Source organism: Cricetulus griseus, chromosome 5, assembly GCF_003668045.3.
Source record: "Cricetulus griseus strain 17A/GY chromosome 5, alternate assembly CriGri-PICRH-1.0, whole genome shotgun sequence".
Classification (NCBI taxonomy): domain Eukaryota; kingdom Metazoa; phylum Chordata; class Mammalia; order Rodentia; family Cricetidae; genus Cricetulus; species Cricetulus griseus.
In genome coordinates this window covers 179,516,488-179,530,057 of record NC_048598.1, presented here as the reverse complement: position 1 = coordinate 179,530,057, position 13,570 = coordinate 179,516,488, and the positions used below count along the sequence as shown (strand labels likewise).

General features: G+C 41.7%; 3 gene segments (V, D, J or C); all 3 read left to right on the top strand.

Annotated features, from left to right (window-relative positions):
* Positions 1–3,200: 3,200 nt before the first annotated feature.
* LOC113836148 lies at positions 3,201–6,733 on the top strand. The segment is given in 3 exon segments: positions 3,201–3,246; positions 3,344–3,676; positions 6,603–6,733. Coding segments are annotated over 3 exon segments (510 nt in total).
* A 173-nt stretch (positions 6,734–6,906) lies between these two features.
* Positions 6,907–7,366, top strand: LOC113836142. The segment is given in 2 exon segments: positions 6,907–6,952; positions 7,032–7,366. Coding segments are annotated over 2 exon segments (381 nt in total).
* A 1,767-nt stretch (positions 7,367–9,133) lies between these two features.
* LOC113836149 lies at positions 9,134–9,747 on the top strand. The segment is given in 2 exon segments: positions 9,134–9,179; positions 9,260–9,747. Coding segments are annotated over 2 exon segments (534 nt in total).
* Positions 9,748–13,570: the final 3,823 nt, after the last annotated feature.

Genomic DNA, 13,570 nt, shown 5'->3' with positions numbered 1-13,570 from the left:
GCCTCCTAACTGGTGGAATCTCTTATTGCACTCTTCTCTATTCTTCCCCCTATACCACATTCCTGTTCCCTTATGTCTTCTTCTCATAGTCTTGAGTAACATGAATGTGTGTTTTTATCTCAGCCTGTGTCATCCAGAAGACCTTCTGGTCTCTTACAATGAATGAAATATTTGTGTCATTATGCATTGCCACACATGTATAATTATTGTAAGTTGAACAAGTGTATCATTAAATTAGTTTTCATCAAACACAATGTATATACATGCTAATTAAGAATAGGTTTAAGATTATTCATAATAATCTGTTCTCAAGTTTACTGCCTTTCCAGTCCCTGTACTCTGACCCACAGTCTCACACATTTACAGAACACGCCTTACTCTGTTACACCCACATACTTCACCATCCACTGGATATCTTGAAGTCACCCTTGCTCTATAATGTGTTTGGTTTTATATAATGAGCAGCATGGAGGCCTTAAATACTTGATAATCTCAATGTTTGGATGCAGTAAGAAGTCTCTGTAGCAGAGAGTATTAATTTTGCATGTTCCTTTAGCAAACACACTTAACCTTGAAATTTGAATGCCATGAGCTGAATATGGATGAAGCCTCATATGATAAAATTTTGTTGGCAGGCATGAATCACCTGTGCCAATTCTGTGTTAGAGACCTTTCAGGTCTGTGGTGAATTTAAAATACTGTTTGAAATACTGAAGACTTCATAAAGCACCTCCTGTCTTCTGCAGTGGTAACTGGGGAATGATAAGAAGGCAAGGGAATCTTCCCATTCTGGTCTCTGAACTGAACAAAACTCCAATGTACTCGGAAGGCATTTGTCAGGTTGCTGTAAGACATTGATACAAGGGGTTGTCTGTTACATGCTGCTGAGTCACCATGAAGTGCCCAAACACCTCAAATAACATGTCATCAGGTAGACATGAGAATGTGGGAACATTAGAGCATGGCTGTTGTGGGAGCTCAATCTGATTAGCCAATGACACTTGGGGTTTTCCCTCTATGGGCGTGGTTCTCTCTGCTTAGTGTCCAGATAAGACCTGAGGTCAGGAGTCCTGTGCTCTCTCTCTCTTGGAAGCTGAAGGCTTCAACATGCAATGGTCATGTGCTTTTCTCCATCCTTCCCTGGCATAGGAAGAGGCAACAGTGTCACGTCCTGCTGTATTCATGAGTGTGTGTCCCTATTTCATCCCTTAATAAGGAAGTCTTCCTCACAAGCAGCCAATACATGGCCTCCCTAGCGTCCAGGTGGCAGACTGCTCTCCATCCTGTGATGATGGCAGACATAAGACCTGTGTTTATGTTGAAGACAATAAATAGTAACTTGATTAATGAGGATGTTTACACAAACATACCACATACAGAAACATCAAAAATATTTGCAAGTAGTTTTTCCAATTGTTTATATTATCAATAAACTATATTTATTTAATTAGTTTCCTTCAGTCTTTTGGATGCAAAACACAGTCCTGGATCATCAGGTGTCTGGGCTGAGAACACGGTTCTTTCTGTAGAACAGCTGGGCACTAGGACCCTGAAATCATTCTGGGGAAACATCTGCTGAAATTTCCCCTAATGTTTTGCTCTTATCACCACTCTGCTAGCTAATAGCAAAGAGTGATCATTTCATTTTATGCAACTCTTCCTGTAGTTATGGAATCAATATAATATTTTATATACCTTCAATTTCTTGGAAATGTGATGAGGCCGATCCTAACATTCATGCTTACTTTCATGTGCATTTTTTTTGTTCCAATCTGCTGCAAGAAATATTACTAGATCATGACTATGAGAAACTGTGTGTGAGTATCCTCCAGCAGTTCTTGTGAGAAGAAACCCACTGAGATGTCACCGTTTCACTGTGAAAAGGGCATAGAAATGAACAAAGACAGTGCAGCAGAATCTAATGTCCACATTCCAGACTTGATGGATCCTATAGATCATCCATACTCCTGATCAGAAGCAACTCCCATAACAGATCAACCTGATGCATTTGAAGCACAGGCCATCAGGGTCTGACCACACCTCAGCCATTTATGGTCCTAAGGAACAGGTGCAAAGATGGAACAGCAAGGGAGGTCACCACATCTGTCTAGAGTTTCTTCCTTTTGTTTATCCACACATAACCAGGCTAAATAAGTGAAACCTGGCAGAGAAATGATTTGGTCATCAAGAACACAAAGCAGAAGTGACTTCAGATCAGCAGCTCACTGCATTTAGTTGCTTTAAATGAAGTCACTTTCCTGCAAGTGCCACAGAAACAATAAAGTTATGGTCCATAAGGACTCTTAGCCATAGCAAACTTTCTCTAAAACATGACTTCATTAATCAATTAATTCCAAACTCTCTATTACAGGGATGGCCATTCAAAGGGGCCTCTGAAGAGTGATCCCACAACCACTATGGCAGCCCTACATTCTCAGAGGGTGGAAGAGATGGACAGATATAAACCATGGCACTACAGTCCAGGTAACAGACTCCTCCCCTTCCTGTTGTAACCACACACAAGGAGCCTATATTCAGTTTGTGGAAAAATAATGGTACAGATGCCAAAGGTGTTAACTAGCATATGCTAATCACAAACATTTGTCCCTATGTCTAATAGCAGATTGTGATGTCTATAGGATTTCTCAAGGAATAGCCTCCATATCATTAATGATTATTTAATATGTATATTTATTATATATACATTCATATGTATTCTATAATGAGGACAAACGTGTGTCCTGGCTCATGTTAAATTTCCCCCATGCTGTCCAGTTTTATTATAGTAAATTCATGCATACCTCACTATTCATTGATGTTTACATTAGTCCCCCTTGAATCATAGAATTGTAATTTTGAATGTTTAAACCTCGATGAACTTATTGTGTGGTATCTGGTGATTTAAGAAGTAAAGAATGCATGTAAAAATAAATAAAGGTGTTGAAGCTTTTTGCAAACAAATAATGAATAATAGTTCAATGAAACCTTGGTAGTCACTATTTCATTTTCTCTCAGACATTTGCATCATTGCTGCTGCCTCTAAGGCTCACACGAGAGAGAATAAGATATATCAGGAAGATATGCAAATACGGCCTCCCTCTGCTCATAAAACAAGACCTGTCCTGACCCCGCAGGTCAGGCAGAGGACTCCAGCCCTGTCTTCTCATTCAGAGATCAGCACTGAAAACACGACATTCAACATGGGGCTGGGGCTGCACTGGGTTTTCTTTGTTGCTCTTTTAAAAGGTAGATAACACGGGATACTGAGTGTGTGAGGAGACATGAGTGAGAGAGACAGTAGACTTTGTGACAGTTTCTTCATCAGGATCCTCTCTGTTTGCAGGTGTCCACTGTGAGGTGCAGCTGGTTGAGTCTGGTGGAGGATTGGTGAAGCCTGCAGGGTCACTGAAACTCTCCTGTGCGGCCTCTGGATTCACCTTCACTGACTATAACATGCACTGGGTCCGCCAGGCTCCAGGGAAGGGGCTGGAGTGGGTTGCTTATGTAAGCACTGAAAGTAACAATTATGCAACCTCTTATGCTGATTCGGTGAAAGGCAGATTCACCATCTCCAGAGATGATTCCCGAAGCATGGCCGACCTGCAAATGAACAACCTGAGAACTGAGGACACGGCCACTTATTACTGTACAAGCAACACACTGAGGAGTCTGCAGTGTGAGCCCAGGCAAAAACCTCCCTGGCAGATACCCATGACCAGCAGGGGGCGCTCAGCATCCATAAAGCCCAGGTTCAGACATAATGGCTTGTTTTCTGTGTTATGAAGATGCCTTCTCCATCTGACACTTTTCTGATGATCCTCTTAACAATTATAGAATCTAGGAATTGATTATGTCTCTAAAGATAAACAAGTCCTATTTTGATGTGATTTATTAAAACAAATATGTCAGCTAGTCCTACTTGAACCTAATACAGAAAGTGTCTATGAGGAAGAAGAGTGATTCTCTGTGGTCACCAGGATCAGCTGCTGGGGAAGCTTGGGAACCTCAGATGGACTTTTGCCTCATCCTGAGGTTAGAACAGACCCTTGACAGGAACAGTTTTACTAAATCAGAGGGAACCAAGTGGAAGGGGAGCCAGGCTCAGGCTCAGCAGTCACCTTGAGTTGTCCTATGGGCTGAAGAGGGTTGCCCCAACGTTACAGAGGAACCTTGGGTGACTGTCCAGGTAGCAGATGTCTCTGTCAATTCTAGAGTTTATATATTATCCTTCTGTGGTCTTTGATAGAATTAAAGACAGATAGTTATGGTTATAGCTTTCTTCAGTTATTATGAAAGATAAGTTATCCTTCTTTTATTTAGACACAAAAGAGAGATGATGGGGAATGTACTGTGTATGTTTATCTTATTGATTGTTAAGTAAAATACTGTTTGGCCAATGAGACAGCAAGTTAGAAGGGACTAGGAGTCAAATAGGATTCTGGGAAATGTAGTAGAGACGTGGTGATCCAGGCAGGAAGTGACATAGCAAGGAGACTCATATTTAAGAGGAGAAACAGGGAGGGCCCTTTTTTCCTCTTCCTTCTCCACCCGCAAGATGTGATCCACCAGCAAGGATGGACGCCAATAAGGTGTCGGATAAGATAACTCTTATAACATATATAGATTTATGATAGTTAAGCCTGAGCTAGCAGATGAGAAGTCCTAGTCATTGGCCAAGCAGCTTTGAACCTAATACAAGTTTCTGTGTATTCATTTGGGCCCTAACTCGGGCAGGCGTCTGCTTAAAGTTCACACATGTTGGTGGGACTCAGGCAGCTTTTGGCAGAAAGATTTATAGTAACAGTCTAACCCCCTCTCCTCTTCTGGAGGCTGTAGACTTATAAGGCTCCGAAGTTGTAGCATTGAACTTCTAATTCAGTTATTTTCATTACTACATTCATCTTGGTGTTTTCTGAATGTGTTTTGAATTAATGGCTAGATGACTTTCAGCTCATGAGGTGAGATCCTGGCTCTGATGGCAGACTTCATACATCACCTAAAGAAATGTCTGCACACTGCTCTACTCCACGCCTGTGTGGGATCCCCTTACTCACCTCATCAGCATGTAACTTGTTCTGCCTACATCAATCCCAAAATAGCACCACTGATCACAATCCAGGTAACTGAGATTTCTGAAGGATGATTTTGTGGTTCCATTTTATCTAACGATTGTCCCCTCTGCAGTGCTTCTCACCTCACCTGTCACTGTGATCAACAGAGGAGAGACAGTCATGCCAACATCAGACACTGGAAATACAATAAATTCTTGACATGCATATGTCCCAGGCTTGGGATTTTCAAAGCTGTAAAGTAGTTCAGTGAAATGTTCTGAATGGATGACTTAATCTCCTCCAATTTTAGAGTCATATCTCCTCCTTTTGATTTTGGCAGGGTGCTTAGCATCTACATTTATATAACGTCTTGTTGGATTAGGTTTATGTATTTAACTTATGGACTGCACAAGGCACACTTGTCTGCACTTCTTTTGACTCAGACCTGGGAGTTCTCTGTGCACATCTGACGGATTCAGGGAAAATGTCTATGTCTACTGCAGCTCATATCACAGACCTGAGACAGCATCACACTTTTATTCCCTCCACATAAAAAGCATCTGAAATGCAGTTATTGTTCCTGGTTACAAATGAATCTCTCTCTTTAGGAGAGTCTGGTGCCTGCCTTTCCCATACTCAGGTAGCAGCATTCCCTGCATCTCTGGCCCTCTAATCCTTCTGTCCTAACATGGCAACTTCATCTCTGTATAATCCCATGCAGGTACTTTTCCTTCTATGGATCCTTCCTACTGCCTGCCTTTGATGAGGATTGTGTGGTGAACTTCTTAAGTCATAGAGATGATGTCAGAAGTCTCCTGTTTCAAGACACACAATTTAATAACAGATTAAAATCATTGAAACACTCTGGAAAAGGAACCATGTGATACTACAGCTCTTATTCCTCATCTTACCACAAGAGTTCAGTGCCTCAGCTCACTCTCAGCATTGTGGATTTGGTTTCTTTTGGCAATATTACTAAATGATTGTGGTAAGTTCATATTCATGCTTTAGAAACATCTTGGTATCTTTATCTTCTAAACACTTAATTGAGAAAATGTTGTTTTCATAAAATGAGTAATTTTTGATGTAGCCTTCCTTAAAGAAATCAGCAGTTCACTGAAGCTACTTTCTAAGGATTGAATCATGTTCATATCACAATGCCACTGTGAAATTTGTTCAAAGAGAAGCAAATCATTTTCTTTCTGAATCTTAAAACACCAGTTGTCACAGAAAAAAGCAAATTACATTGCTCTATAACATCACTGAACCTGTGAAGAAATCCCTGGGCCCTGTGAGCTGTGACTTTCATCATTCTCTGTCCTTCTTCCCTTTCTCCAGGATGCTCAGCATCTGAGAGAATTGAGATAACTGACCATGTCTCTGCTACAGTTTATGTTTTCTGTTGCTGCTGCTTTTAAAGTTTTCAGAAATAGACAGCAGTATAAACATGAAGCTGCCCATGTTGAATGAATAGAAATATCAAATATGTGAGGCAGGAAATTGACAGATCTGTAAAGTCAATGAAATAAACTCTCTTCCATGCAATTACAGACTGCATAACTGCCAGTCTGCAGATGGCAATGCTCTTCACTGCAGCCTTCACACAGTTCTCATCTGATGTGTTGAATACTGAGGACCTGTGTCTTCTCATGTTGGCTCCTGTCTGTAATGATCAGAGGTGAATTTCCCTGAGGCATCCCGCGAGCCTCATCTCACACCAGGTCCGCCTGAGACCCATGATTTAAGTCCTCCATCAGAGTCAGCTCCTGGTGAGGGAATGCAAATCACTCCTGGCTCCACCCAAGCAGAGGTTGAAAAGGCAAAGCTGGGCCTGGGCATTCACTGGTGTGCAGCCATGGACCTGTTTGCCTCCTCATTCCTGCTGCTGATTGTGCCTGCATGTGAGTGCCATGGATTCCTACTGCATGAACTCCCATAATTCACTCTGTGCCAACCTTACCTTCTACTTTTCCCCCACAGATGTCCTGTCCCAGGTTACCCTGAAGGAGTCTGGCCCTGGGCTGCTGCAGCCTTCCCAGACTCTCAGTCTGACCTGCTCTTTCTCTGGGTTTTCACTGAGCACTTCTGGTATGGGTGTGGGCTGGATCCGCCAGCCTTCAGGGAAGGGTCTGGAGTGGCTTTCAGTCATTTATTGGAATGATGATAAATACTACAACCCAAACCTGAAGAGCCAGCTCACAATCTCCAAAGACACCTCAAACAACAAGGTATTCCTCAAGATTGCCAGTGTGGACACTGCAGATACTGCCACATACTACTGTGCTCGGAGAACACAGAGACACAGCCTCGGCTGACAGCTGTACAGTATCCCAGGCTGGTTCTCAGCTCTGTCACAGCGTAGGGAGAGGGCAAACATTTCCTCCTAGCCTTTGTGGTTTCCTCTTCATTCTGAGTTTCATATCCTTGGCTTCCTGTTATACAAACGAGGTCCCTTTTAATAATTGTTCAGATATGAAAATCTGTCTGTTGTATTTTATGAAGGTAAGAGTTTGTGGTCCCTAATCCAGGGGATTCCACTCAATCTTCACGGATTCATCTTTGGAGATGATGGCAATTTATTGGACTACACAGTTATCATTCACTAAGCTTATAACAAATACATCCAAGTCTTTGAAAATCTTTAGCAGCCATGACCTGCATCTAAGTAGGTGGAGGCTGAACTTAGGGAAAATATGTCTAGAGAGAGAAGAGAGCCGCCTGAGGACAGAGACAGCATCTTCCATTCAGAAAGGTTTATGGCAAAGAGACCACTCCATCACCCTTAAGTCTTTACATGCAAACATGCAGCCTTGATGATAGAAATGATAAATTAGAAAAGAAGATGGAATCATAGTCTACCGTTTCTGAAATTGTGGTTCTTTCTCAAGTGTGAAAACATTTTGTAGAGATGCCAAGTGATCTGTAAGTAGCAGGCTGTGATTCATCCTCTCCCTGGTGTTGTAAGGCTTTGTGTCCCAAAGGCAGCGCCAAGAGTTGACAAATGACCTTATAAACAGTGTCCAACAGTTGTGCTGCTAACTCTCTTCCCCATGAGTGGCTAATTATACAGATAGATGCGACAACACCTAAAGAAACGACTGTGGTTTATGAAGATCTTCTAAACAATTCAGGTACAGCTTACCTTTTGTCCTCAAAATATCACTCACAGTCACCAGGCAGACAATGAAGAAGAGAAAGAGGTCCCATTATAAGTGGACTGTGAGAACACAGACAAACTTATATGAACAGGTTCCTAAGACCAGCAGGGGGCGCTGCAGACCCACCAATCCCTAAGAAGTAAGGGGCAGTACAAGTAGAGCAGGAAGTGGTGCACTGAGATTTCAGCGACTGTGTGGATTTCATTGTCAACATCACACATGCAGAGATCATTGTGTGGTTGGCACATGAGATCTCCATGCTCTACACAGGAGAGGTTCTTTGTTAACCAGAACCAGTGTGTGAATGCAACAAATGCCACATTGAATTCCTATTGCCGCTGTAGAGGTCCAAACCACTTATAATCATAGATTAATTAAATGTGGGCCTCTGGACCCTGAGAAACATTTTGGGAAAAAGTCTCCCAATGCTGGCAAGCTGATTTCAGGGTGTCCATCGTCCTGCTGATATCTCACTGGTATGGCAAAGACAGCAGTTTCCAATGCTCTGTGCTAGTGTCTCATTGGGCCAGGATGATCTCAGTGGACTTCTCATCATCACATATATGGGTGACCCTAAGGTGGTTCAGGTGCTCCTTGAACCATTAAATGTTATTTCTGCATTACAAACCTGGATGTGATGAACTGACTTTCTGTGGGATGGAAAAGATCTGTGTGAACAATTGCCAGGATGGAGCACAAATTTCTTCAGACAGATTTGAAGCTCAGACCTCCAGACCTCGATGCCTATCACAGAAGTCCTCTTCCTCATCTGTCTCAAACAGGATCAGCTCTGATCTAATAACTACCCTCCCTCATGAATATGTAAATTGCAGGTTCTGGTTGTGAGTAAATAATGTCCCCATGCCCTACAGCAGCAGGCTATTACCCCATTGCCCCCAGTCCCAGAGCACACAGGGTTTCAGCATGGACAGGAGCTGGATCGTCCTCTACCTGGTGGCAGCAGCTATAGGTAAGTGGATCCCCTGTCTTAGGCCTGAGGGGGAGAGACGGTGAAGTGACAGTGGCATCCACTCTGTTTCTCCTTCACAGGAGTCCATTCTCAGGGTCATCTGCAGCAGTCTGCCTCTGAACTGAGAGCTCCTGGAGCTGCAGTACAGGTGACCTGCAAGGATTCTGACCCTAATGACTTCCCCATTGCCTGTATGAATTGGGTGAGGCAGAAGCCTGGACACGGGCTTGAGTGGATTGGAAACATACTCCCAAGCATTGGTAGAACAAACTATGCACAGACCTTTGAGGACAGAGCCACACTGACTGCAGACACACAGTTGAACACAGCCTACATGGAGCTCAGCAGCCTGACATCTGAGGACTCTGCAGTCTATTACTGTGCGAGAGACACAGCGTTGCAACCACATCCTGAGTGTGTCAGAACCCTGGAGGAGCAGGAAGCTGCCGTGGTCCGAGATGGCAGAGAAGATCATCCTGGAGATGTGCTTAAAACAAACATTCTGGGTGTCCCTCATCTGTTCCTTCACACAGATCTGCCAGCTTCTCAGAATCACAACTCTGCATGAAGAGATGCTGATTTAGGAGGCCTTAGTGTGCACCACACCTTGATATTCTCTTCACCTGTGACCACCTCTATTCAGAGGTTTCTTTATTAAAAAACAATAAAAGTGAAAAGTGTGATTCTTCTTTATGGTAAAAATATCTCTGGACAGTCTGAGACTGGGGCCTTTGTGGGCCTAGGTTTTAATAAACCAATATATGAATGAGGGGCATAATAAATTCTTGCTGTGTAATCTAGCAGAATTTCCATTCTCTTAGAATGTGAGGTATGTATCATAATGTAACACCACATAAGTATAATTCTTACAAGTTTTCAAGAGTATTATTAAGTAACTTTTCACAAAAATTGTTAATATAATCAATGTATGCACATGTTCTTGAGGTAGGTTCTGAGGTCACACAGTATTCTCTGGTCCCATACTTATTTGCTTCCCAGTGTCACTCAACTGCCCCATAATCTCAACCCTTTATAGAACATGGACCTGTGTGATACTCCATCATCCCTCAGAGGCTATTGGATCCCTGGTGGTTTCCTTTGTTCTACAGAGTGTTTGGAATTTGGCCTGGTAGAGCATTTGTAGACACTGTCAATCAGTTGTGCTGTCTATCAGTTCAGTTCATCATCAGTGATCATTGCTACAGCTGGATCCAGCAACACCAAAGCACAGACTGGGTTTCATGGATCTGGAAAACAACTAATGCACAGGTCACCATTCATTCTTGGAATATATGATCAACAGAAGCATTGACAATGAAGACAGAAAGAAGAGCCACGGTTGGGGAACTGTGCATGAGCCTGTAGACAATCTTAAAATATTAGATTCTCTAAAGTAGCAGACAGCACTGTAGAGCCAACAGTGCCTTAGAAGTAAATGGCATCAGAAGCTGATAAGAAAGTTTTGCACTGAGGGGATTCCAACAGCCTTTGTGGATTTCATTGCCAGAATTATTACACTCAGAGACTGCAGTGTACATAGAACAGAAGCCATGCAATCGACTGGCTCAAGCTGCTTCTCTCCTTTAACATCAAATCCATCTGATTTATGCTATTGAAGTTAGAGCTAAACAGACAGAGTCATCTGACTCTCTGCAGCATATATTTTTGTATTGATGTGTGTAACAATAATTCAGAGTTCCATATTGTATTGGAAACAACATTATGCACTGTTATATTGGCTTTTCTCATTCCTGGGAGCACCTTCCAAATCCATCCTTCATGAATGAACACTGTCAACTCCTGGAGACCTTTAATGACACATGCCCTGTCCAAGAATAAGAGCACAGTGGACATGGAATAGGAGAGAGAGAGAGAGAGAGAGAGAGAGAGAAGAGAGAGAGAGAGAGAGAGAGAGAGCACAATTGAGAGAGAAATAGAGAGAGCTGTCTAAGGACATGGACCTTCATCCTTGAGGAATCTTGAAAAATAAATGTCCTCTCCTCCCCCAAATGGAGGATGGAAAATAGCTTGATGTTCAGTGTAAACTTGCTTGATTTCTTCTTCCTTCTCAATTTAATATATTTTTAGTGATGTTAACTGATCTGAGAGTTCCAAGCTTTTGCCTCCTCCTGTTGACTTCTGCATCTGAATGTTTCAGAAATTCATAAATGAATACAGGGGCTCCATCTGACCTGAATATTTGCTGTGTGTCCTTGACCTCAGGTGCTCAGACGGAAGTATAGCCTGATGAAGGCAGAAAGGGCCCTGATCTATGGTCTTGTCATTTATTATATTGGGAACTGCTAGAGCTGGATACTACTGTAACATGGGAGGAGCCTGGCTTTGAGGGGGACACTGACAGTAATATTGGCACAACATGAAATCCATCTCTGAAACATCCCATCAGCATCTCCCAGTAATCAAAGCCATTTATCCCTGCAGCTGAGCTCTGTGAGCACTGAAGTTTAGGGATATGTTACTGATCAAGACAGACAGTGTAGCTTCAGTGTAAGCAATGACAAACCAACAGGCAGGGGAGCTTGGAACCAGCAGGGGTCGCAATGGAGCCAAGACTCCCCAGACGAGATCTGAGGTTGGTGTGGAGGGGACTCTGTGTCCTCTGTGGTTTCATTTCTTATGGTCTACTAGCTGACCTGCACCTGCTGTTGTTGACGTGCTGTTTCCATGCATGAATACAGTAAAGATTCTTTGTCAAACTTTCTATGGGTTTCTATTTTCTTGCTTATTTTACTCAGTTTGCATTTACATTTTATATTTTTTATTTGAAAAACTTTTTACAATGTAATCTGTTCACTGATTCCACCCCCTGCTCTTCCTATATTTTCGTGTATCCTCTCCTAACCAACTCTACACACTGCCTTCTCTTCAGGAAAAAAAAAACAAATAGACAAAAATAATTTAGGAACGTGATTAATACCAAACAAAAATAAAACAGCCAATACTCTTACACACAAGCACACACAAAATCCAAAACACAACTCTATAATCATGATATACAGTCAGATATAGTGAAACAAAAATGCACAAAGTGATATGATTGAAAACCTTTTAAAAAATACCCTTGAGTACAATTTTGTCAGAGCCTGTGAAGTAGCTGAGCATGTAAAGGTGTCTACTGGCAAACTTAGCAACATCTGTTTGATTGCTTGGACCCACATGATAGGACACAAGAACTGAATTCCATAAGTTGTCCTCTGATGATCACACATGCACCTTGGTCCATGTCTCCCCTGTTCACACCACTGAAGACAGTATAACAATTTTTAAAACTATTACATGGATGGAGAGAAACTCCTGAGGACCCACACAGAGCTGAGAATCTATTGGCATTGATATTAGACGAGGAAAATGTAATCAGATTTATTTGGAAATTTTCTGGAGGTTTCTGGTGTACTAGTGAAAGACTCCACCTATGTGTATATAGATGTTATTATTTAATGAATTAAAAGAGGTCATGAAGAGGGACAGAGACATAGGAAAGCCCCAAGAGGAACCAGTGTGACACAATGGATATAGATATGATCATACTGTATTTTATACATGGATTAAATTTTCAAAAATTATGAAATATAAAAATAGCAATTTTTCTATCTTTAGAAGTTTCCTACTCATGTAATTTATATACTATTATTTTTCCCATAATCTCCTCTCTTCATTTTCTTTCCCCTCCTACTTTACCCTTATTCTAATAGACAATTTCACTCATGCTTCATCATGTATTTCTATTCATAATTATATACAAGCATGCAATATCTAAAATCTGATGATTTTAGTCTCACTTAATGTCTGATTTCTGAGATGGTCTTAATCAATTTATCTCTAACTGCATCCATTTATCTATAACATGTAATTTCCATATTCCTTGTAGAAGAAAAACTTCTGTTGTGTTGTTTATTTAAACATGTCTTCTTGATGAGATCCTCTCTTGACAGATACATAGTTTACATCCACAATTTAGTGATGCTGCTACAATAATCATTGTCGAGCAAATATTTCTGTGGTACATTTGCTTTGTTTCAATTGGGAGGGATTCTTAGTATACAATTTGTTGGCAAATATTCATTACATATATCTGAATGGAGGTTGTGAACTTCAAACTTACCAGGTTTTAAATTTCCTGTCACTGCCATCACCATCACAGCCACCATCTGTAAATTAATCTGATAACCTTGTCACACACTGGGGCCACTCTCTCATGTCTGAAATCTAGGATGCATTCTTACTCAAGCAAACATTTCTCTGCTAAGATTTATGTTTCAGTCCCACACAGCCTATGAAGACCTGCCTGACAACAATTCCTGGACACCCTGGAAAGAAATTGGGCCATAACTCCTTGACTGCACTGGATCCTACTTACTCAGTTTCAACTC